At 37.9% G+C, this 27,226-nt stretch overlaps 1 protein-coding gene across 1 annotated transcript in view; it reads left to right on the top strand.

The window, feature by feature from the left end:
- LOC150089188 (uncharacterized) overlaps positions 1–26,441 on the top strand; it is a 115,419-nt gene extending 88,978 nt beyond the window's left edge. The window contains exons 3-4 of the mRNA XM_090389706.1: positions 17,307–17,509; positions 26,386–26,441. Of these exons, the coding sequence (XP_090245832.1) occupies positions 17,307–17,509; positions 26,386–26,441 (259 nt within the window). The remainder of the gene's footprint in view (positions 1–17,306; positions 17,510–26,385) is intronic.
- Positions 26,442–27,226: the final 785 nt, after the last annotated feature.

Raw genomic sequence — 27,226 nt, 5'->3', positions numbered from 1 at the left:
TTTCTCCGTTCGTTATTTGACATGGAACCGTATAGGAATTGTTGATCCCTAAAGAAGGTAATGAAAGCTATTTGAGCAATGTCCTTTGAAAAAGTTATGTTGGCGTTTCCAGGTAATCACAACAGTGCCCATAAACAAGTTCACGGCTATAAGATGTACAGAAGAGTTTTTGTTGGTAGAACTACTGCTAACAAACTCTGCATCAGGCCAACGAGCTCCGGACATCATTTGCAGTGGTGCGTAGCCCATCCTTCCTGGACCATGGAACAAGCCGACCGGGCTAGCCGAGTGGGTAAAGTACCTGCCTGGCAACCCAAAGGTCGCGGGTTCGATTCCCGCCTCGGGCTTGGATCAAAGTACTGCAAAAACCTTGGGAGGTGCAATATGGCCACAGAAGCCGATGCGCCAACAACTACCAAATCAAAAAAAAAAAAAAAATCCATGGAACAATAGAGACGGTTCCTATAGATCGACGAATCCCATTACGTAATCTTCAGATTATATGATCAGATGAGGGCGTAAATAGTGCCTGTGGCCTTTTGTTTACCACGGTGTATTGTGTCCAAAATGAATTCGGAGGAGGCAGATCATGGTGTGCTAGTGGCATAGTATTTTGGGTCAGGCGTCACTGGTGGTTTCCCACATCAGCGCCGTATGTACTTTGTGATGGAATGCAGAACACCTGGAAAAGCCAGAAAAAATGTCGTGTTTGGTTTGTGTAGTATTGTGTTTTGTTCTGTTATATCTCTGGCTGCTTGGCCGCAGAGCCCCTAGCTGGGATTCCACGTTGTCTGCCACTACCACCACTGGGAGGTGAGCCAGGCTGCCCATAATACTCTGGCTGAGTCGCCTGAGCTTACTGACAGAGGACAAGTTAAAAAATAAAATAATAATAATAATAAAATGAGTGGAGTAGAGCAGGAGTAACAGTAGGAGAAAAGAAAGATGAAGAAAGAAGCATACCCCACCGGAGGGAAAAGGGGTGTGGTGAAGAATTAGGCAACTCCTGGGTTGGGAAGCCCAGCGGGAGAGAGAGAGAGAGAGAGAGAGAGTGCAGGACTAGGAGCCTGTGAAGTGGAACGCAATTTGGTAGTCAGCAGGGGTGCCAAAGCCTTGTCCCACATTAAGTATTCAGGGGTCGACTCTGGAGGATCCTACCCTAGGAGGGGTTTGTAGTTTAATTCTACCCCAAGAGGAGTTTGCAGTTTAAAACCCGTTTTGGGTAAGATTAAAGTTATACCACATTAGAGTTTTAGGAGAAATAGGAGTAGTGACAGTAGATGATAAATGTTCTAAAGAGAAAGGACCTGTTCATGGGGTGTTTCTTCGCCGTATCATTCGTCTCAGTTGGAATGTTGACAGTGCAAATGGTGTGCAGTTACTTTGGACTTAGGCAATACAAAAAACCAAGTACAACGACTCCTATAGCCGGCACACAGAGCTGACTAGAATCTGATTGAACGCCACTAGGATGAAATGGATTGCCGATCACAAGTGGGGCCAGTACGCCCAGCTGCTACAATTAAATTGACTATTGCACTCATTGAAAGTGGAATGGAACAAATTCCTGCTGCCCCCTACAAGGAGCTGGTTAAAAGTGCTTTACAACGAATTGATGTTGTCTGGGGCCAAAGGGGGCCTTCACCTCCTTAAATGGTTCTTTAATACTTGTGTTTTTTCCATCATGATGATAGGTGATGCAGGAATACTTTTGGTCGGGTACTGCATTTCAGTGTTATGAAATAAACATTAAAAATAAAATGAAACAAAAAAAAATAAATGTATATGATTAAATTACTTCTAAATAATTTTAGAACACCCACCCACCCACTCACCCACACACACACACACACACCTTATATATGATACTTCTCTTTCATCCCAGAGTATCCCTGTGATAAAAGTTGCATACGAAATGATTAATTTAAGCGTTGGCTGACATTAAAACGCAGAGGTAAGGAGATTAAAGAAGGGGATTAATGCGATAATCGGATTAAGAGCGGGACAGTGTTGTGCTAATAGAAATAATTTTATTTATACAGAAAACAATCTATTAACAAGCAAATATACAATGACATCAGAGGCAGAAAGTCGATAAATTTCTAATTCAAATTAAATGTGAAAAATAATTCTAAAGAAATGTAATTCTAAGCCCAAAATGAAAGTGTTTCTGGTAGGAAAAATTGCAATCATTATTGCGTATCAATAAATTTTACAATTCAAATTCCTAACTGTTTATTGTTTATCGTTAGCTGTTAATTCGATGTTTTTGTTTAACTGAAATCAAAATTTAAATTAGATCCAATTAAATCTGTCCTCCTGTTAATCTAATTGTCCCATTAATCCTCTTTCCACTACATTTCAACATCAGCCTCTACTTGAACAAGCAATTTGTTCCCAGGTTTTTTAACCAGAATATTTTGGGACGAGGCTGGGCATCATATTTTTCCATTTCATTTATTTTTTTTCACTCTAGCCCTTGCATTTCTCGAGCTTGATGCTCATCGACAATAAGAATCACAAATGACAAATAACACAATTAATCGTTTTTTCTCCTGTGCTAGATAACTTTAAACTTCAAGCACATGAAATTTAAACTCTCAATATATACGTATCGTATCACAATATAATAATTAAACTAGCTCCAATAAATAAAACTTCGTACCCCATAACAAAATCTAATATCATAAACAAAATCAAAACTTTAAAACCCAAAATCAAAACATACTTGTGAACCCTCCTTTCCTTCGCAGATAAATAGCATCTGCGAAGTCCAGCAACGCTTTATATTTATTTATACCTTCTCCGAGTACTCAAATAGCTCTTAAATTATATCTTACACATCTCTTTAATACATGACATATATCCTCAGTTTCGCTCCACCCCATCCCACCCCAAACACAATATGTATTATTCTCAATACCTAATTCAACAAGCCTTACCATACCCAGTTATAAGTACAGTTGCAAAGAATCTCAAATCATTCGTGACTCGCACACCAGACAAAAAGGTGTATGACTAGGCCCAATACACAGCCATCCCAATGATCCTCCCATTTCTACATAATCTCATTTTGCAACATAATTTTCTCTAATTTCAAATCTAGTCTATTATAACTTTTATCCACTACTGGGAAAGATCTCATTCCCAGTATTTATTGCACAATTAAATAAATTGGCTCCTATTTGCAAAGGCAACATTAAAGACAATTCTACAAGCCTGGGTCACAGCAAGAAGGCCAGATTCACTTATAAGTTGCGATTGATATAAATAAACATTTATATAATATGTCAAGGAATCTAGTCCTAATACCCTAGTGTACTCTTACTACTTTTGCAATTTAAAATATAACAATCTAATCTTTTCTCTTCCATACTTTCAATGGGACAAAAAAGGACAACCGTTTATCAATCATTGCTCCCAGATACTTGACCTAGGGGACATATGGTATCGGACTACCAAAGATCTTTACTGTTAGACGTCTACTCTCACTTAGTTTACCTTTTAACGATACCATGTGAGTTTTATTCAGAGAGATCTCCATCTTATGCATATCCATCCATCCACCTTTCTACACTTATTAAAGTTCTACTTGATCTCTTCCAGCCGCTTTCGCGAACGCCCATACATCACCGCTACCACCACCAACAAGTCATTAGCATAGGAGATCGGGACGCGTCCAGTCCATTCTTCTTCAAACAAAAATAAATAAATAAATAAATATTCATTTATTGCAAATACAGCAAGCCCATCACAGCGCATGGCTGGGGCAGGTAATAATACAAAGGAAATAAAATAAAATAATCGAATAACAGCAGATTTCATATAAACATTAACAATGAATAGGAATTATACTTATGAATTAATAAAAATCTTGCAGGACAGCGCATTTAGCTTACAGTTGCAGTTACTGGGTTGAAGATAAGCTGTTGTTTTTATTTCTCATCATTTCATTGGAAATGAGACTCCTGTAGGCTTCAGAGTTGAGTAACCTGTTGCAATCAATGTTGTAATTGAGGTGAAGGGATGCATTGGAGAACATTCTGTCATTTGTTTGAGCCTGGAGAGGTTGGATTTGAATTGCTGGTTTCTTGAATTTTCCCTGTTGGGGATAGCTATTATATTGGCTAAGTTTGGTGAATCGCATGCAGAGGTGATTAACTTTGCAAGAAGCATGACTCCAGTCTCGTTGATCATCTGTTGCAGAAGCTTTGTTTTTAAGTTTTTATAAAGCTGTTGCCTGGATATTGTATGGGAAAACGAAGCTTACTGTTGAGCTATCTAAGAACCCAATATTCCAGGGCAAGGAATTTCTTGATGGTTACTTGAAGAGCACCAGACCAGATTTCGGAAGCATACGACAGAATGGGAAAGATGCATCTTTCAGCAATTTGCTTTCTGAATGTTTTTGAGTAACATATAAATAGTAGGCATTAAAGGAGAGATTTTTATCAAAAACAACTCCAAAGTCTTCGTGAACATTGACATTTGGGGTTGGGACATTGGCAATTTTTATTTCTATGTCGTTGGGTTGTTTCTGAAGGGAGTAGTAATTTGAGCAGGTTTTCTTGCATTTATAGTCAGATTGAGGTCTTTCAGATACTTGATAGTTTCACAAATCTGTGAATTCGTCTCATGGAGATAACTTTGCGAATATCATCACTGGCTTTGGAGATTATAAATAATTTAATCATCGGTATATGCCAGTAGATTTAGATTTTCTTGTAGAAGTGGTTGAAGAGATGCTGAAAATATAGTAGTGGAGATACCACCGGAGGAATGCCTGTTAAGGTTGTGACGAGAATATTGTCAGTACTAGTGGGGAAGAGGAAAAGTCTGCGATTTAGGCTGTACTGAAGATAGGATATAATCATTGTGTCAACGATAAAAAGATTTTTTTAATATTTCAAAAGCTTTTTGGAGATCTATGTTGTTGAAAGCACCTTTGATGTCAAAATAAAATACATCGCATTGTGCCTTATCTTTAAACGCAGTGTGGATGCGCACAATGGTGTCAGCTAGGCTAGTTGTTGTGGAGCGCCCTCTAACAACTATTTCATTATTGCATTCCATGAGTAAGGACCTATTATAGAGCTCTGAGGTGCTCTTCTTGTCACCCTTCTAGTAACTTCAATATACTTTGTAATAAGTATTGCTGATCGACCTCTAAAATCTCTTAGAATTGCATGCAATTGTTTTGTAGAGCCCATATGTCTGACTATAGAAAGGAAACTATCCCACCATAGCCTATCAAAGTCCTCCTTAAAATCAATAAATATACGTAGAACACCATGTATGTGCATATATATATATTTATATACATATGCATTCATTTTTATTATCTTTTTTTATCGGGGACATTTCTCTGGCAGGGACTGCTTTTGCCACTTCTAAACTGAATCACCATCCAGAAGCCAGTTCTCAGAGTAGCGAAATGAATTGAATCTTTCCACGAAGTAGGGAGGGACAACATATTCCTGTTTGCTTGATCAGCATCGTTCTAATCATGCAATGTTTTAAAAAAATATATTGCTCAACTATAAACACAGCTTCAGACAAGGAATGTGGCATTGGCTTCATCAAGAACAAACCATTTACTAGAAATCCCGTCCACACTTTTGTTGTTATTAGTACACGCTCTGCACAAACAAATACAACTTCTCCAGTATTCATGCTGAGTTAGTGATCTCCAAGTAATTCACCAGTAAAGAGAAGTTGGGACTACGTAAATCGCTGCAATGAGTTTAGATACTTCACGTGACTTGATTAATCAAAGGTCTCATTGATGATTATAAACAAATAGTAATAATTGATTACGCGCTCTTCATGGATGCACGTTCAAGATTTAAACTTTTCAAATCGCAATATGATCTTAAAATTAGAAATGAAAGCTGAACACATTAAGGATTTAAAAATTTAATTTCCGAGTATTGTCTACTTCAGTGATTCTCAACCTTTTTTCCCCCATGCACCCTTTTCACCAAATATCAGAATGTCATTCCCCTTTTCCAAAATTGTCTGACTCAAAAGGTGCATTCCAAAAAGATAAAGTGAAATATTTATCTTTATTTTTAATTTGCTATGTGATATCCAATAAAGTGTGATGTCCTTTAGAATCGTAGTTTGTAGAAAGATCAGTATTCCAACAGTTTGAGTCTGTCAATGTGTGGTCCCAATTCCCCCCTGGTTGAGAACCAACCCTTGGTCTATTTGTTTCTTATTATGTGAAATACCAGGTAGACTTAACACCTGAAATTAGGCCGAAGTTGCAGGACCAGGTTTCGACCAGACACACGGCTGGAGGACAATCGTTGAAAGCCTACTTGTGCGCTGTAAAATTAATTTTAACAGCAGGTTGTAAAAATTAATTTTGAATTAATTTTTTAATGGCTGTTCAGCAGAGCAGATTTAAGTGAAGGCTTCATTAGTTCAGATTGAGAGTTGGAACTTCTTTCAGGAAGTTACGTCAGAAGATAAATTATCAAACAGTTCATGTCCCACGCAAGACATCTTTAGTTGGACTAACATTTTAGTAGTTCTCCGGAATACTTTGGAAATTTTTCCATGAAACCGAAGAGGTTCGCAGTCTGAAAAGCACCTGTTGTAATTATTACTCGGTGCATGTTTTTTCTTCCTTCCTTTCTTCCTCGGAGGCGAGCTCGTGCGGGAATAACGTGATTCGCCAGCCAGAATAAAACCGTTCCAATCAATAAATATCCTTTGTAGTGGAAACAGGACAGGTAATAGGTTCAGTTGTTACACTAATAGAAACAGCGAAATCCGATCTACCATACACCTTTTCATTAGCCAGAAAACCAAGTCCACATTAAACAGGAAGAGGACTGGCATTAGTGAGTCGCAGAAGCCAACATTAATTATGCCACCCAGATCTCGATTTCAGACATTTGGACGAGGGCTCGCTTCGTCGAGCGTGTTTCTCTCCCCCAGCCATTGTTGCATTTTACTCGTGTCTATGTGCGTCATATTGATAATGACTGAACCCGGCTGTAATATGAGAGCCATCGTTGCTTTCATAGCAACCGGCCACAGAACTGTTGTGCTTGCCAATACCAAAGATACTACACTCCCTGTGCTCTCTCTCTCTCATTCTCTGTCTAACCCCCCCCCCTCCACCAACAGCTCTTACAATCCCTTCCTTTACGAGCGCACTATCGCAACTGCATCCATTTTCTCCCAGTATCTCGGAGCAACGTGTGGCGAGCATTCTTGTGAAACATTCAAATGGGAAAACAATAGGGGTAATTTGGGCTCTTTGGTCAAACAAAACACCTCATTTATAGCACTCCAGCTGGCATAAAAATTGTAAAATGGTAACGGGTGCAAGAATAAATGGATTTAATTGCAACGTATTTTCCTCGTAATGGCAACCATTTCCAATTTAACTCTACCCATTTTTTTGGCAGCTTCCAGTCTTTTATATTCTTATGAGGAAAGAAGGGAAATTGCATGAGAGGCCCGTTAATGTACGTCTCCGCGCGTCCCCTGTTTTTACGGCCCTCTTTACAACGCATGTATTCATAAACCATTCATATAAAGCATTATCCTTGCCTCGCTGAACCCCCAGTTCGTTGTCGGTGTTGGAAGTCATAAAAACTGTTTTTGTTACTAAAACAAAGACCTAACTTTATAAACTCCAATGGCTAGCTGCTTCTTTATGTAGTCTGGAGCTCGACTTACAACATGTGAAGGCTAGTTATGAGCTAGAGCTTCGTTCGTAAGATTTGAAAGGGCAACTGTTGAAAGTCTGTTCCACAAAAGAAACAGAGAAGGAGAGTTAAAAAATAATGCGTTCCTCCTTTGGAAATTGTATTCAGTTTTCTTGGACACTGTTTTGTTTACCGCTGCCACAAAACAGTCACACCGAATTCGCGTAGCTTTTTGTTGTTTTAGTTAATACAGTTAACAGACAATTGCACAGGAACTAAAGGAAAGATATAAGGAGGAGGATCTTCTATTGAAATACTCTAGAAAGGGAAACACGCTTTTTGGACATTATCAAAAGGTCACGAAGCTAAGATATTGCCACTCAACGCTATGTAAGTGTGAAGTCAATAGTTTCTTCTCCTCTTACAGATGCAAAGTAGAGATTTGCTCTTTTAGGTTGCGCTAGACTTGGTTCGTCTTTAAAGAACGCAAGAAGAAAAACATTAAAGACGTCTATACATTTGCTTACAAATTCTCTAGTTTATTTTTATGCATTACCACACATTCTGTTACAAAGCTCACCTTAGTTTAGAAATTTATACAAATTCTGTAAACTTCCTAGAACCCTTCTAGCGCAAAGGCTGGACAGTGGTTAAAACTGAATAAACAGATGCATTTTTCTTTCTGCAACTCTGTGACAGTTACATAAAATTCTGATCTGCATTTTATCATCTATTCTAGACTATCGCATCATCATCTAAATATATGTCCCAACAACCTGGTTTTTGACACAACAAGGTCCACTCCGTCTATAAATACAGATGGTGTCTGTCTAAGCAAATAATAAGTGCTAAGGTAGAATGAAAAACAGTATTCTGAAAGAACACATCAGTAAATTTTATAGTAAACATCTGAGGCATCAGAAAGATGGCTTTAGGTTATTAAAGTAATTAAAACAACGAGAAGTGCTCTTCCTGTCCACGACATGGACTCTTCACAAAGACATTCTTAATTTTTCGCTGGTCGTCTCATTTATGGTTCCTGATGGCAGCCATAACTTTATTAATGAGGACGTTGTTAAGCAGTGATACTTTTTGGACAAGAACAAAATATTGATCATCATCAAATTTTGTAACAAACACCGTTGCAGGGATGAAAAATCCAGTCCATCAGCATTTTATCTGACTGACCACTTTCCGGCGAATCTCTTTTCTGTTCAAACTGTTAAAATTTCAGCTACAACAAGATGCTGTTGTGTATATGTATTCGTATATATCGATCTTATTGATATTTTTAACATTCTGCACACAAGTAATGTTGCAGAGTTCATTTTTATTAAATGAAATTAAGATCACAGCTTTGGCATGGTTGACAAATTGAAATTAGTTTTCAAATTACATTGGACAACAGATTTTAAGCATTTGATTTTTTAACTCCCGAAATGTGGTACATCTCACTGATTTTGCTCAGCTGAATACAAATTTAAGGTCAAATATTGCCTAGTCCAAATATTTCTTAGAAATACTTGGCCTGCATACTGGGCTTCCACCTTCATTGGCAATACTTTTCCATGGCAGCAATATCTTGATGAAAACTTCCATTTGGAGGAAGCGTAGTTTTAGAGATATAGTGCAACCAACTTTTTGGTAGATTTGTAATAAATTCTCAATTAAGATTTTATAGTGCTCTGATTTGTTGTTACCCAAAAGATTTTCCTAATCCCTTGATGATCTTCAAGTTTCCAGTTTCTAAAATATGCTACGCAATAAGTTCAGCAATATTAGGAGGCCATTTCTTATCTTATTTCCTACTTCAGGGTGGTCGCCACCACAATGTTGGAAATGATCATGCATCTATAGGAAATCTAACTATCGGAATTCAAGCTTATCCCAAGAACAATCGTGGATTTTGCTTTTGAATATATCTCCTGGAACGGATTTTCAAGTAATAATGATAAACTTTCGAAGCACTGTTTCAGTTTAATTTAAAAAACCTCTTGAATCAACGAAATTGGAAGCAATGCATCAAAGGAGGAGAATGAACAGAAAGCGACAGGTGTTGTTTCAAGAAGTTGTACAAGGAGACGCATCGTTGGAATCCATGTTGTTTACTGTCACAATCTGACTTGGGAATATTATTTTATTTTTGCTTGAGAGGATATTCTAATGGCAACTTACGTTTCTAAGAAACGCATGGAGATATCAGAGAAGGAAAAGAATTTTAAAGTGCACAACATTTCTTTTTTTGGAAAAGAACATGTTAAGAAGTTACTGTCAAGGGTCATTCTTTGTATAAACTATTCAACCAGGGAAGGCGGTTATACTCACATTATGAGGTCTAAAGTTGGCTTCTTCTTTTGTATGATGAAGACCCAAGAAGGATATTCAGGTAAATGTCATCCTGAGACAGGATGTAAATGTAACTCTCTCCATAAATTCCTTTTTTGGTGATGGAACTTTAACCATACCGTACCTAAATGTTGCCGACTAATAAATCCGTTTAGCAATCAGATACCGAGATCAAAGTAGCTGGAACGACGACGTATGGATATGATTGCTTAAAAGTGGTGTTTTTATTCAACATTTGGGCATTTAAAATTCTGCTCCCTTCCAACGTAACCCACCTTACTCAAATGATTTATCTATGTGGGGCAGCATGTGCGGAGAATTTAAATGTGGAAAACTTGATACAAATGACTGAACACAAGCTCGGCTGATAGAGACAGCATGTGATTAATTTCTTCAAATTCGTAAAAAAATCAGTTATTCTCAATGGTTACTGATTAAAAGTAACGCACTCATGGGTAAGGATTTCAGAGTGTGGTAGATAAAGCTGCAATGATGACAAATTTCACCCTTTTCATTCATTTATTTGGCTGAAAATTTTAATAGAACGATTTCTTGTTTCGTATCTGTAAATTGAGTATACTTACTGGGCGATTTGCTAAATAAAAATCCGAATTTCTTGGACAGAATGCGACCATTCAACCCTCTTCCGACCTTCACCGCCATTTGAACTCGCTACCATGACGTCTGGTGACCATGATTACTGCCCAGGCAGCTTTGCACCGTATTGAAGAAGAAAGCGAGTGAGTCATTTTTGATCTTTAAAGGTAATATGCAATAATCTAAGAACACCTGACCTATGTGATTTTACCTGAATATATGAACCCCTTCTGGGTGGGCCAATTCTGATAATGAGAGTGTATGCCTTCACATCAAGAAAGAGTCTAATATAGTTGTCACGAATAATCTAAAAAAAAAAGGATACGCTTATGTCTGGTTATACATGACAGCAGGAGTCTGAAGGGATGGTTGATGTAATTTAACTTCATTTGAAAGAAAACCCGTGTGCGTCCATTAAATTGAAACCAAGTCGAAAAATTTCCCGTAGCAGTTATGATCCTGATAAATAACGATTCCAGTTTGTTGCAGAGCATTGCAATTTCTAAACTTTCAAATTGGGAAATGATAGCATAATTCGGAAGTGAAGGGTTAATAACGGCTGTGAACGCCAAATGCCACGCACGTTTCTATCAAGTTTCATTTGATGGATTAGAGCAGTGTTTCACAACCAGTGTAGCGACTTGTGGTTTGATCCTTCGCGAAAATTCTCGAATGATTGACGAATAAATTAAACCCATCATGGAGATTGATGCGCGCATTAGGCATAGCCATAGTGGAATGGTCAGTTGAAAATACAGAGTTACGCATATCGCTTATTCAAATCCTCATTAATACCACAGAAGATAATAATATCCTTGCACACTTGTCAGATGCTACATGGCCGTCGTCGGAGTAAACACAAATTTTATTTATTTTCATTACTTATGCATGACTTAATTATGGGTCAAAGATACAAAAATTGGCAGTCCGCGAAAAAAAAATTGTTGTGCTTGAGGTTATTGCATTTGTGACATTTGGGTGTTGTTCTAATCGCTGTTGTTATTTTTGCCTCGCGTCAGAGCATATCAAAATACACTTATAAAAAGTACTGTAATATCATTGTGATAAATTGAATGTTAAGCACCGAAGCAAATAAGACTCTGAGGTGTTTATATAGTTTATGTATTCTGTGGTCAATTGCCTGTTTTTTGAACGAAAAACCTGAATTTCCTGGAGGAATAAAATCAATCAACCATGTGTCCCTTGCCTGAGACCGACTCACTCGGCCACAGTGTGAAAAAAAGTGCATAAAAATTCTTGCGTCATTGTCGGAATTCGAATATGGACATTTTCCACCCTGTGTGGGGAGGATGGAGATTATATCCTAATACATAAACTATCGACTAATGATGTAGAGGGTGTCGATAATGGTGCATTGGTATTACTCTGCAGTGAACTGCACAGCTGATCACGTTCAGCGCAATGTCTCATGACCTGGTTTGAAGAGGACAACGTGATACCACTGGAATGGCCTGCTTAGAGCATCGAACTTAACCTCATTGAAGGGATGAATTGTAAGAAATTTCTCAATACGTCACAAGCTACTTTATATGAACTTGCCCACGATTCTGATTGCAATTTTTTGCAAATGGCATGACATCGTACGTTGTTAATTAATTTTTTTTTTTAAATTTATGTATAAATTTATGTAAAATTTATACATAAATTTATGTAAAAATAAATGAATCAAATAAATTTATCAATACAGTCACAGTTTTTGTGATATTTGCAATACATTAAGCAGGATCAACAACTGTCCACTCGAACTCGAAGATCAGTTCTTCATTATTTATTCTTGTAATGTTAACTTGACTCCAATTTATAAATAAATCCTTAATGTGTATGAACTAATACATCTACATCGTATTAATAAAGAACATTGCTCGTAAGGAAATGGATTCCTCTTAGCGTTTTCGTGTTCCACCAAGGAAAAGATTTTCCAAATAGTGCATGTTTTGTTTTGAGAAATTCGGTTCAGGAAGCAACTGACTGCTTGCTGTGTCATAAGCGTTATCGAAGAACATTATCTTGAAGTCGCGACACCGAAATGAAAATGTAAGTGACAAAATTGTCACGTGACTAATACGACACGACTGCGTCCAAAAGAGCACTGACTGCTCTGTCTTCTGTGCATATAAATGGATTTACGTGGTTCACATGACTGTCGAGAATACTAATGTTGCTTTTCCGGTAGCCTGGTGAATGGGCGTGGTCCATTGCAACACCAGAATGACGAACCGCAATAGAAATGGAGGGACCAGTAAGGTTATCCAAGTTTAGTATAGCTGTCACGTTACGCTGTCGTTGTTGGCTTGGGGGGAAAAGGGGGGGGGACTGATCTTACCTTTCTACGTCACTTAAAAACCTTAATGCTTGTCCAGGGAACGAGGAACTAAGGGGGAAACGAAGGTTGAGGACCTGCAATCGATGAGGACACTGCAATTAGTCTAGCAAAAGTCTGGGTTCGTATGTAAATCATGGGTGTGGCGTGTTGTTGGTATTCTGCGTCTCTTTATGTCTGCCGATAGCGTTTCAAGAGCTAGGAGAGTTGTACAAATGAGAGAGAGAGAGAGAGAGAGGGGTGTACAGAAAATCTAGCGTATAAAGCCGGAAAACACTAGAATTAATGTAACATCTTCAATATCTCTTATTTCATCAAGTACCACAAAGTTCTTTTCCATTTACTAAATATTTGTAATGAGTAAAGGATTGGAACCAATAAGCCTGAATGTTTTTCTACTGGGATTGCTACACTATTCTGTTCAAGTTTAGAAGGCACTGCGAAATCCTGTGTATTTGCAGTCCTGGAAAGTGGAGATCTCGGTGGAAAACCATTTACCGTAGGGATATCTGTAACTTGAGTCATATCTCACTTGAAAAACATCAACATAGCTGGTCCCCAAAAAGGATCCGATTAAGCAGATGTCTCGATATTGCATAGAAAATCTCACCACCCCATCTGGCGTCCTCTGCATTTTGCTTCTCAGACCGTTAATTTTCCTTATTTGGCGTTTGACTATTTTTATAAGGGATCTTACAATTAACCTACGATTTGTGCTTCATCCACCATTTTAAATTCCCAGGATATTTTGCCCGTTATTTATTTTATTAGCTGAACAAGGAATTCCTGAGACATTCTATCCGTGGTTATAATCTCCGTTTTCCTACACTGGATGAAAACGTCTAAGTCCAGATTCGTCAATATGAGGCGATTACATGGGCTTTTTCTTCTTTCTTTCTTTTTTTTTTTTTTTTTTTTTCCTTCTACATCGTGGCCGAGTTAATTCGCCTTGGGCGAGGGTTGTAAATCGGCAACTGCGGACATATTGCTGCTTATGTATTCTCTGTAAATTGTGCTAGTTCTGTGGTCGATTTTCTGTTTGCTGGACGAAAAACCCTGGTTTCCTGGAGAAAAAAACCACGCTACCCTCGCCTGAGACCGACTAACTCAGCCACGTTGTGAAAAATACCCTTAAAAATTCCTGTCTCCATCGACGGGATTCGAACTGAAGTCTTTAGCAGCTAGTGTGGGGAGTATGGCGATTCTCCCAATGTTACTACTCACGAGGCTCCGAAAAATGGCAACTAAAGTTTAATGATTCTAAATGTCAAGTTATGCATTTGGAGTACAGAAATCCTGCAGTCAGTCACGTATAAGTTGAGGGGGGGGGGGTTTGGAGACAGAACTTGAAAAAAGAGAATTTCTGGAGCGAGTTCAGAGAAGTGTGTTCAGATTGGTGGCGACCAAGATGTATTGCAAAGTAATACATATCGGAAAAAACCGCTTAGAAGTTGTGGACTGTAAAGTTTGATAGCAGACATCAAAGGGATCTTACTGAGGTGTATAAGAAGATTAAGTGAAATGAATAAAGGTCTGTTCTCTTTTCTCATTCGTTTCTCCTGTTCAGACACTAACCAAGAGAGACAAAAATCTCATTGAATAATAGAAGATTAGATCTCATGAATTTCACCTATGGGCATCGAGTTATCAAACACTTAAATAATGCCTTCCAATGTGGCAGAGTCAGCGTGTCCGGTTAAATTTCAAAGCAGGATTGATTGGCGAAATTGTGGGACTGGGAATGTGGTATGAATATTTTGTTTTAATTTTATTTTGGGAGGGAGTAATGAAGAAAACGTTCACTTTTTTGCATTATTTGGCCTTACTGACTCTGCTAATAGTACCTAATTTTTTAAACAGCATGGTAAAGTGATACCCCTCCAGTCGTGTGATAATCAGTACCTGTTTAAAAAGTAAGGTGTTTCTTACGGTTAAATTATACAACTTGAAATTTCAGAAATTAGGGATGCTTGGTGCGAAAAAATTAATTGCTCAAAACAGATTGAGAAATAGTGGTGAATACCGAAATGTAAAATCCTAAAAACAACAAAGCACTTCAAAGTAGTAGTGAGCTGTACATCAGGCGCCTAATTGATAAACGTATCACCTGGTAACATGAGTATTGGGTCGAAGAGTGGCAAGTGGAATATCAACGTGTTTTTCAAGTTTGGATGTAAAGTGACACCGTTAATGAATTCCTTGCACGTATAAGGCTCGTGCGATAAACCACATTACAATCAAATGCACGTTGTGTACTTCCAAGGAAGTTTATCGCTGACAGATAGAGATTGGCTGCTCCCCTTTTTAATACTTCTTTTAATGAATCAGCCGGACAATTTTCCATGCACGGGAATGCGCAAATCGCCCAAGCACATCCGGTAAAGTAAACTCTCCGAGTGATTAATTATTTTCTCTTATTTAACAATAAACCATTCGAGGCATTTGTTTCGCATCTTGTGTAACTTATATTGTCCAACTTGAAACAGCGCAGACATCTTAGAAACTAATAATATTTCAGAGACAATTACCACCCGGATGCTGTTTCTTCGTCCCGTTCGGTAAATGCTTGTCTGTCCCTGAATAAACCAGACCTCCCTGCCACAAAGTAAACAAACAGACGCGTTTCTCTAATTGACTGTTTGTGCACAAAACTGTCAGTAAGGCCTGCATACTGTCATCTACCACGAGACATGCAAGGCAGAATTGACGATAAAGTAAGAAAAGGGCAGGGAACACTCATCGGGGACGAAAGAAAGTAGAAAAAAAGAACGAAAACAATATAGAAAAGGAAAGAGGGCACCTTAATGCTGCTTACTGTAATGAGAATCGAGGACAAATTCTTCTTCTTGCTTTTGGAATATCGATTCGTAGCAAAGAACCAAGAAAATTCAAAATTTGATCGGATAATGAGGTTAGAAGCTACAAAATTACGTGTTGTGTTAAGAAATAGATAAGCATTGAAGTACATAGTTTAGTTGTTTTTTTAGTTGTTGGTGAGTGCGCATGCCCTTAATCGCCCATCATTTTCCTTGGTTTAAGAGTTTGCAATTTAAGTTGGTTGTTGTGGCGTTTTTAGGCGCGTCAGTGACTTAGGCGATATCGCGCCATATATATTGTCTATAAATTGGCTGTGTTCTGTGGTTGATTTATCTGTTTGCTGAATGATAAACCAGAGATTCTGGGGAGAAAACCATGCAACCCTCCTGAGACCGACTAACCCAGCCAAAGGAAAAGCCCATAAAACTTGATCGCGTCATTGATGGAATTCGAACTCGGGTCTGTGACATCCATTGAGGATGACGGTGATTTATACCAACTGTACTACTGCGAGGGCTTGCGACTTAGTCAGAGCAGTAGCTAGATTCTACCACGTGTGCCCAGGTCCCGGCTCTGTTATGGGCCTTTTTCACATTTTGGCCGACTCCATCCATGGTTTATTCTGATCTTAACAGGAGCCATCAAACTACCACATAATTGCAAGCAATTTACAAACACAACACACTGACGCCTCATTGCCTTATCTGACTCGCCACTTACTCCAAAAACTAAACCTGTGTACTGCCTTTTCTAAGAAGATGATTGAATGGATGTGCATGAACTTCGTGTGTTCTGTGGTTGGTACGTCAATTTTTCTGGATAAAAACACGAGTTTCTGGTGGCATCAGACGCCTCCCGCACATTTGGGGCTAAATTGCATAGGAAAGTCCATACTGCCATTACTTTTTGAGCAACCACCGTTCTATAAGACATCCGCAAACAAAACTCCATTAGAAATGTTTTGTATATGATGATAAATGTCACTTTTGAAGGTGATACCTGTCGACTCAACACCGGTGCAGAGATATCCTTGAGAAAGAGAGAAAAGTTCCCTTAATGATCGAAGGATTCCAATCCTGGACATATCTACACAATAAACACGTGTTTTTAGAAAGTGAGACACACACGACACGTGCACAGGAAATGACTCACACGAAGCCATTTTGACCTCGGAGCAAACATAACTTTGCTCCGAAGTCAAGAGAGAGTGAAAAGAAAAGCCAGAAGGTATTCGTTGATACCTGTAACTGAACTGGTGTCACTGACCAGACTGAATCACGCCAACAGGACGAGATGCCAGAACCAGTCTTAAGTGAATGGCTATAAAACCCCACCATAAAACTACTTTCATTTGTTTTATTTATTACAGCTTGAATATCCAATAAAGATGATTGCATCTGCTTTCTGACATCACTGGATTGAACACATCAGATTCATTAGATCAATTACCAGAGCGTGACTATTATATTTCTATATTTGTTGTTAAAATAAACTGTGTTTATCTTCAAGTTATGAGTGCTAAATTGTTTTATTTTCAGAGACAGAGGGAAAATCCAGAACTCGCCACACTGTGGTGATTCGCAGTCTAGCAGACCACAGAGTTTCACCAAGAAGGCCCCTATGCAGGAGTTTCACCAAGATGATTTGGCCAAAGATACATTTCTAAGCTGCAGTATTATTTTCTTAATATTACAAGTTATCAGGTTATTTTCCTTGCAATATACGAAGTTAATCCGATCCTGTAAATACATACTCTGTAAACCAATAAAATAAAATTTATCAAGTATAAAATTGTAATTTACTGTGTCTTTCTCCTTCGTAATTATGTGCAATTAGTTGATGTATGTTTATATGATATTGAAAACAATGAATATGTCTGTACATCATATCATGGGCTTTCTAATTCACATTTTTAAGTGTAGTCAGAGGTAGTTTATGAAACAGTACTTTTTTGCGTGTGTGGTGGCAAAGTTAGGGTTCTAAGGTGGTTGTAGATAGAACTGGACCATGGATATTAGGAAATTTATTATGGACGAAGTTTAAAATACCCAAACACGGACACAATTAACAAATGCGCTCTCTTTATGCTATGAGTATCACTAAATGGATTACAATTAGACCTTGACTTTGTGGTTATGTACATTCTATAATAAAGCGCATTATGATGAATAGTCACGTGATCAAAATGATCACATGACTGTTCAGCATCGTGTTATGTGCTCTAAGTCTGGTTTTGTTCCAATCCCTGCATTTACAAACTACACAAATACCACAACACTACTAGAAGCAAGCAAGCAAAACACTTCATTAGATAACCACTTCAGTTTCGATAAATTTTTACCGTTTCTTGGCACAACAACCAGTTGAAAGGGTCCAAACCTTTTGGCTTGGCCCAAAAAACCATAGAGTACACTTAAAAAGATTTGGATCCTCTCAACTGGTTGCGACTACATATTATCTACTTACTACCGGCCTGAGCTTGTTTGGTACCTCAAGTGAGATACTGGATAATATCCTTAGAACTAATGTTTTAAAACTTTTTTTGCAGGGCGTTCAGCCCTTTAGTCAGCCTCTTTGGTGCGCATGCGCGAGACTCATGTCAGATTGATGATTGCAGTTAAGGCAGTGGAGCACTCGAGAAAAATCACATGGAACAAAATTCACTGAACCAAACCATTGTACTCCAGATGGTCGCACATTTCTTATAATCTATTGTGTTAAACAATACTATCAGTATCATTTTAAAATCTTCTGCATCTCTTCTTAGCTGATATGATAGTACCATCAAAAATAGGTTGCATTGTCATGTTGGCTTGAAGAATGGTGCTGGTACAAAGCTTGGATGCCTAACTCCAAGAAAGTGAAAGGAAGTAGTTTCTTGGAAGGAACATTCACCTATATATTGAATTAAGTCAGCTGATGTGGATTCTTCTGTCTGATGGCATCTTCGTTAAGTGTGCACATTTTATAATTGATGGACTCGTGGCGCTTTAATGCGCTTCCTATCTAATGGGATTGTATTTCCTGTGCTTCTTTTATTGAACTGGAATAACTCGATCTGTGTTTTAAATATGCATATTTATGTATATTATATAAGTGGATTCATGTATCAATGTCTCTAAGGTGTTTGATATGGCGGTGATGCCAGTTTTTGGCAAGGAAAACCTAGTATAATAAATAAATAACTAAAATATGTTGCGACTTATAATGGTCGATGACCCTGAGGACTTTGAGGATCCAACTTCAGTTGTGAGCTGTTGAAATAATCCTATTTTTCAAGTAGCGTTTGTCCAACTGTTCAGCACAACATCAGTGAGAATCCCGACATAGCATCTGCCCAATGTTCCTTCGTGCTTTCAGATTAGACCAGTCAAAAATAGCGTAATCTGACTATTATTCGAAAGTATTAAGTTAAGTATTATTCGGAAACTGCGTTAAAAATGTCGCGATGATTGCTTACCATCTTAAGACTTGTACAAATGACTGAACTAATCGATTAACAGTGGAATGCATCGAGTTGCTGAAATTCCCTCCCACGTTCTCCATAAATCTGATTTTCACATGTTTGAACACTTAAAGATAAACTTCACAAAAATTATAGTTCTGAAGCGTTCGTAATTAATAGGGAGGGAATGTCCCGAATTTGAATTTCGTCAATAATTCGTGGAATTTTGATGGACATTTCGTTTTTCATAATGTGGCTGAGTTAGTCGGTCTCAGGAAAATTGCGCGGTTTTTCTCCCTGAAATTGGGATTTTTCATCCAGCAAACCGACTGAAGAATAAACGCAATTACAGACCAGGACGCTTCATAGGTTTAGTTGCTTTGACCACACACACTTAAAGTAATTTGGGTTTTCTTTGTATTTTTCTTGTTTTGACCATGTTCCATTTTGAATTTCACATTTTCTAAAATTACATCACGGAGCTTCGGATTAGAATTAACTAGCGTATTTTCAATTAAGGATTAACAGAATATCAGTGGGGATAGATTATTCTGTCTATCAACTCGGGTCATGATAAGAAGCACGGATTGTAAAGCAATTTTGATACACGAAGGCGGTGGAGGAGTAGGGCAAAGGTTATTCATCCCCTGGCTTGTCTGGTTATTGGTAATTACTACACAAACAAAGAAAGCAACCTAATTCAGATAAGAGTGGGCAATTTTAGGTAAAACCCCATAATTTTCTAGGGTAAAACCCATAATTCGCTCTTGAAATTGGCAACAACTGCTGATGTAGTAAAGAAGTGGTGATTTATCGAGGGTGATAAGGGGCATGTAAAGTTAAAGCCTCAGATTTTTATTTCTAATTTTTGTCGGTCAGAAGGGATCTGGACCACGCTTTATTGTTAATTTTATTTTTGAACGCTGATTTCGGAAAACATGAACCAGTTTTTATTGTGCAAATATAAAAGGAATTCTGAGTTGGTCTGCAGTGGTTTGAGATGAAGGTATTTAAATGTGAGATCCGTAGACAAGAGATGTTCCAGATGATTAATTTAATATAAAGTAATATCATTCATGCGCCACATTCTTTGGTTGTCGATCCCTTCAATATATGATCTAATCGTTGAGGTGACCATTGTCCTCCTCAAACACATATGAGAGCAGATTTTTGGGATATTCTCCATGCTACTGACACACTTTCTCACATACCGTTTCTGACCATCCGTGCGTGCGAAGACGCTTAGCATTGCTTCTTCCAGTGATGAATTGCTCACAACTTTTTATTCTCTTAGGGTTTGTTTCGTTTTTGGAAGTAATCAATAATGATAAATTCATGCTTCCTAAATATGCATTCATGAATCATAAATGCATGATCAGGAATCAGTGCTTCAATGAACGTTTTGATACGAATTTGATAAAAATCATTTTTATTAGAAAAATTAGAATTTGAACTCTTGAGCTCGATTTTATATAAATACTTCACATTCTAACATCGGATTTTCATTCACACTTCTTGCATTATTACATCATCAGGACAAGATTTACTTTTGACTTCCCAAAATTAATTTAAAAGTGAGCACATGTGATTGGAGCTTTTAAAGTGAAATTCAGGTGAGTCTTTGGTTGGCATTTTCAAAACGGTGTAAAGAGAACTTGTCAGTAACTACTTGATGGACATCGTTGAACAATGTAGATTGTTTAGAATTTGAATAACATTAAAATTCTAAATGCAACGAGGTGTTAGTGTGTTTAAAGTGCGTGTGTTCTATGGCCAGTTTACCTATTTTGTTGATTGAAAAACCGGGTTACTTGGAGGAGCATGCGACCTTCGCCTGAGACCGACTAACTCAGCCAAGGTCTGAAAGAAAATTAAGCCTTTTCCAAGTGGTGTCAAAGGACAGCATCGTAACCAAGGGTCGAGGTTATGGAATTGGACTTTCCTTAAGGTTTGTTGTAATCATTAGAAGAACTTCACATATAGATCATTGATAGGTCAGTGCCTAAATGCAAAAGAGTTGGAAAGATTCATGTCAACATTAGACAGTTCAACAAGATTAAATTTTAACGGTAAAATCTCGTCCCTTCTTTGTAAATCTATTCTAAAACAGATTTAGCAGGAAGAACCGGACTGTAGGTTCTAGTTTGGAAGAAAATTGCGCATGGATTTTTTTATTTTACTTTAAGTATCACACTCAACGAGGCAATAAGTCCCTTTTAAAATGCATGCCAACTGAATTATTATAGAATAATAATTCTTACACATTTTAATACAAATCATAAATTTATTAAGTTTTACACTTTTGAATTAAATCTCGATTAAAATTAAGAAATACAAGAGATCTGTGCTCTTTTTTGCAGTGCAAGCTGTTTAGTGGATTACTTATTCTGTTTGTAGTCGAATTTCAGAAGTCCTGAACTCTTTTGACACTTTCGAGAAAACGAAAAATTTATTTTTAATTTCATCCCACGTTTCATTCAATGCTGATGCTTTTCCACCCAACTTTTAGTTATTCAAAAAATTAAATCAAGAGATATTGATTCAAAATACCAGACATTGTTAACCAATAAAAGACTCGAATTCGATCTCAAATCCAGATATCAGATTTTGCCGATATAGTTTAATATATACAAACTTCCCCGCTGCATCAGCTGATTCTTTAATTTGCATAAAATATCATAAAAAGCGTAAACTCTAATATTACACAATGAATAAATTTTGCTCAAACTGCTTGCAGATTTTTGAAATCATCCACTCTGTAATAAAATTCACTTCGAGACTCATTACTGCCACGATTTTCTAACTTAAACAAAACGTTTTGGTTTTTCTCTTCTGATTCCTTTAAGTACCCCATGGATCACAGATATTACGAATCGTCTTCTCGCATAATGGTAATAGCTGTTAGAAAAAAAGGGCCCTCATTGTCATCTGTTTGTCACAGGATAAAAATCTATTCGCATTAAGCGAAAGGATTCCTCGCATAACGTGGGCCGAGTCAGGTAGCCAATTATAAACACATGTGATATATTTATCATTAGTTTTTTTGGTAGGGGCAGACTGCCTTCGATCATTTTCTAAGTAATGGAGTTGAGACGGATGTAGAGATGCGGTGATGAGAAGGTGGAAGTCATGGCGAATGCTATCACGCACATAACATACGTTATAGATAGTTGACGTAATAATTATGGCAGCAATAGAATAGGCAGAGGAATGACGAAGGATGGGGAGAAAGGCGGTTCATCATTAAGGGCCTCTGTTCCATAGTTATTTTTTTTTACTGCCTCTTAATGTAGGCCACATTACTCGAATCCATTTCTCAGGGAGGTGCCAGCAGCAGAAGACCGTACCCAACCCTGGAGCTAGCTAATACCGGTTCAGAGCCTCCAACGTCAGAGCTTCTTTGCACGAGCAAATAGGTGCGCCTCGTCATGGGCCCGGCCAATAGGCGTTCCTCATCTGACTGCGTTCGTGGCCGTAATTACTAGTTTTACCTGTCGTTCTGACTACATCCCCCCAATCATTTATCATAGGTGTATGATTGTCGCTAGCCACGATCTGGATTGCGATTGGACTGCAGACATCTGCTTATTTGGTTCATTATTAGTTGAATACATCGGGCTGCAGAGTCGTAATTACAGCTAATATGTCATCGGGGTAGTTGCTGTCTTTTATAATCTGAAAGCTGCACCGTTAGCGTGTGCTACACTAAGAATGCTTGTTAAAGAGGTGGTGGTGGTTTTTGGCTACGCTAAGCACCTTTGAGAGCGTTATCAAAAGTTTTAATAGTGGATTTTCCACATGTAAACAAAGATGGAATTGGTCGAACACGAGGCAGTAATGAGATCCATTATACGGACTGGAAAAGGTTGATTATTTCTAAGAAATCTTGGCAGGAGCAAGGTTCGGTTACGTTGGATGTCACACAAGAATTCACTTTTCCGGAACTTTGGGTAGTTTTCTCAATTTTCTGACATACAAACCCACTACCTCGACTAACGTCTTTAGGATTGTAATTAGGACTTCGCACGGGGCCATCGATCAAAAACAGCGAAGGAAAATTGAAGAGAAATTTTTTTACCACGACAGTGGCTCATTCTCGAAGTTGTGGCCCTCGTGGGTAGCACAGTTGATACAATCGCCATCCTCCCTCCACCGGGTGGAAAAAACCTGATTCGAAATCCGTCAATGACGCGAGGAATTTTTATGGTTCTTTTTTCACAACGTGACTGAGTTATTCGGGCGTGGGTAGCATGATTTTTTCTCCCAAAATCTTGAGTTCCTCTTCCAAACAGCAAACGCAATTAAAAAATATATTTTAAACAGTGCAATATGACTTAAATTGCTGGTGCTTCTAAAACCTAACAAAAATCAAGAATTTAGATTCAAGGAATTGGTGCGAACGTTGGCAAGTCCTCCATCTGTTGGTTCTGTGATTTCTATTTATTTTTGGTTTTTGAAAGAATACAAGAGTGGACCCAGTTTCTCAGAAAAATGCTGGTTTGCGACATGTTGTTGCATGGCTTTTATTTAATAGGGTTGTTATGGTTATAAGCAATGAGAGTCAATATACAAGAAGCCCTTGCAGTCTTAGCGCGTGCAATTTCATCCTTTCGAGAAAGCAAAATAAAACAAAAACTGCAATTTTGAAATACAGCAGGCTGCTTTCATAGACCTTGTACTACTAATAGAAAACCATAATGTAATTATATAATGCGAATATAAATATTTATTTAATATTTTTCTATTTAATAAAATAATTTATAAATATTTATGTACTTTAATAACATAATGTAATAATGCGCACTATTATTATTAGCCATATGGTCCAAGGAACCTTGAGGCTTATGCTGCACCAGCCAGAGAGAGAGAAAATAGAAGGGAATCACCAAGAAAGAAAAGAATGATGATATCCAGCTTGGGATCCTGGGTTGCAAACCCATACTCACCAGGTGTGAGCCCCTGGGGGATATATGATGGATTTGATTTTGCGAATAACTATGTTTTATGTCTAAGACCTTGGGTAATTCTGTATTCTATGTAAAATCAAATGTATGTACACGTTTCTAGCTCATTGGCTGTATTCTTAGATTGAAACAAGTACTCCCAATTGAAATTTCTCTTTAAGCGCTGAAAAATGTTTTGTTGGTCTTGGTATCCATAAATTCTGTAACTTTTTAATGCAGGATATTGATGGGAAAGCAACCAGTGCGTCGAAAATAATTGCAATTCAGCGATATTGAACATTTCTTTATTGTTTTACGGGAGAATTGGTGTACATGATGGATCATTGCCATGTTCACAAGTCCGTTGCAATGGCTTTATTGTAATAACAGTCCAAAGTAGTTGGATCTTCGAGGTAGCACAGTGGTTATAATCGTTGAAGCACAATTTGGCCTTAGTTGTCCTTGTGCCAATAAACCCCCATTAAACCAACCAACCCACCACACGGTGGAAAGGGCCTTTTCTAAAGTAATTTGAATTTCATCAATGACGCTAGAAATGTCTATAGGTTGTCTTCGCAAGGTCAGCCAACTTGTTGGTCCAAGGCGAGGGGCGGGTTGTCCCCCCAGCTCGCGTTCGTACGAATATTACAGACTATGCTATTCGCGAAGGCTTTCATCTAGCAAACAGCAAACCGAAGTATACACGTAATTACAGGCGCAATATACACTCACGCCTCACACCCTTGGCTGCTTTGTATTCTTACAAACTTGTATTTCTTTTCACCCTGCCTCACGATCTTTCCATATGTATTCAAGTGACATCTGACAAAGTAGTTAGCAATCAGATGTGGACTGACGGTTCTCCACGATGCAGAAAGGAAGTGCAGGATATGTAAAGCAGACTGTCGTCGGGGCTTTAGCTTTTCGAGTCGATCTACCCAGTAGACTTTCCAGAAGCGTTATTTTAGACCCTTCTTTGCATCCTTGTCCATTGTTTCGAAAATTGATGTGGGATTCAGGAAGAAATTCAGTTTACTCTCTGAGTTTACTCAAAATGATTATATTTTCAGCATAAACTGCACACAGGGACAGAACGCCTTCAGTTCATGCTTCTGTTTTTGCCTCAGGGTTCAGTATGGTCATTAAAATGCTACATATTAACCATTCTGACTTGCACGTGTACTTGCATGATCAGGTTCTGTCGTTCTTGAAGTAGAGTGGATTAAGCGTTTTTGCAATGACAAGAAGAGGGAGTGTTCTTGGCATATTCACATTCCCCCTTTCTAGTAAAACAATTAACCTCTTCCTACTTTATCTCTATGGTAATAGTGATCCTTGAAAACGAGTTTTAGTCGGGTAGCATACTATAAAACAGCTCGCACCCATCGACTTTAAAGTTGTCGCTTGCTTTATATCTTCTGAAGCACCTTCTTTGCTGAACCCACAAAAAAAGCTCTCTTAACTTCGTGTTTTAATTTATTATTATTTTTTAATTCGAAACAGAATTCTGTTACTTATCAACCTTATGGAGTTCAACGTGAATATTGGGGACTGTTGTCTGGCCAATTCTACATTCCAATTTATTTTTAATTTTCGAAATATGTCCAATTTGGTCTTTCAAAAGAAAAGATTCTCTCGTACACATTTACAAGCCCTCGTGGGTAGCACAGTTGGTAGGATCGCCGTCCTCTCCACACTGGATGGAAAAGAATGAGTCTTGTCTATGATTTGAGGAATATTTTTATAGGCTTTTTTCACAACGTGGCCGAGTTAGTTGGTCTCAGGCGAGGGCAGCATGGTTTTTTCTCCCAGAAACTCGGGTTTTTTGTTCAGAAAAACAGAAAACCGACTTCAGAACACACGCAATTTATAGGTAATATGGCTTTAGCCGCTGATGCTCCTAAAACCCTACAACAACAACACATTTACAATCGATAACAAATTTCATCCTATAACCAAACTACACAAACCAGAACACCAAGAGATGGAAGATGCTAATTTGACTTCCGTACAAACCAAGATAACCAGGAATTCATTTCGAGGTCAATTATTGGGTTGGTTTTAGCAGTTTATTCAGAACACAATGGCCGTCTCGATTTTGAAATTAACATCCTGAAAGAACAAGTCGCACGAACATATAATGAGAGAGAGAGAGAGAGAGAGAGAGAGAAACCCCAGGCTTCGTCAATTATGTTAAAAATTGTAAAAATTTCTTAATTTTTTAACCAGCTTTATATGAAGAGGTAAGACAAAATCACAAACCAATTGCTCATCACTTGGCGTAACTATAATTATCGAAATCGAAGGATTCTGGCACACCTTTCAGAAAAGGAAAGGTTTCTGCTTACTTGGAATTATCCATCTTGGGATCATCCTGTGTATATATATCAATATGCACTATGCTCCAAACATTTATTAGGACACTTGAAACAATAGCTAATTCTAGAGACCAAGCCACTTGACATTCAGGTGGAACAGAAAAGAACAAGCAATGTTTCTCATGATTCTGACTAGATCCATTGTTCGCACTGCATCCTACATTGATGTTCTAGTCAATTATACAAATTTGTATGTGCAAAAACACGTTTCCATCATTACTATAAGTGTCCCATGGTTTGTGGTAAGATAGTGTACGGTTAGTGGAACTAGTTGTTTCTTACGAGTGTCACGAACAATGAGTGCTGGTTAGATGAGGGCAGTAAATTAAATAGCTTGGCAACTACATAGCCAGAATGAATTCAATATGATGAAGTGGATAAGGAAGAATAAAAGCATATTTTCCCCCAGCAGCCATGGCCAGAGATGAACTTATGTAATACAAAGAGGATGAAAATTTACCCAGCAATTTAAAATGCTGAAGAAAATTAGTTTTAAAATAAAGGAAACCGGGACAAGACTTCAATCTAGGTAACATATCTTCGAATTTTACAAAAATTGAAGAATCAAGATCTCTAAATTTGAGAAATTTTGTAGGAAAAGTAGTTTTTGTAGTTAATCATTTTTCAAAGGATAAATGACGATTTCCGGTTGCAAACGAAGAATGCCGCTGTTCAAAAATCCCTCCATAATT

The sequence above is a fragment of the Mastigoproctus giganteus genome, chromosome 2 (assembly GCF_048544385.1).
Source record: "Mastigoproctus giganteus isolate SK-2022 chromosome 2, ASM4854438v1, whole genome shotgun sequence".
Taxonomy (NCBI): Eukaryota; Metazoa; Arthropoda; class Arachnida; order Uropygi; family Thelyphonidae; genus Mastigoproctus; species Mastigoproctus giganteus.
Note: the sequence above shows the minus strand (reverse complement) of the source record. Positions and strands in the feature narration are given on the sequence as shown.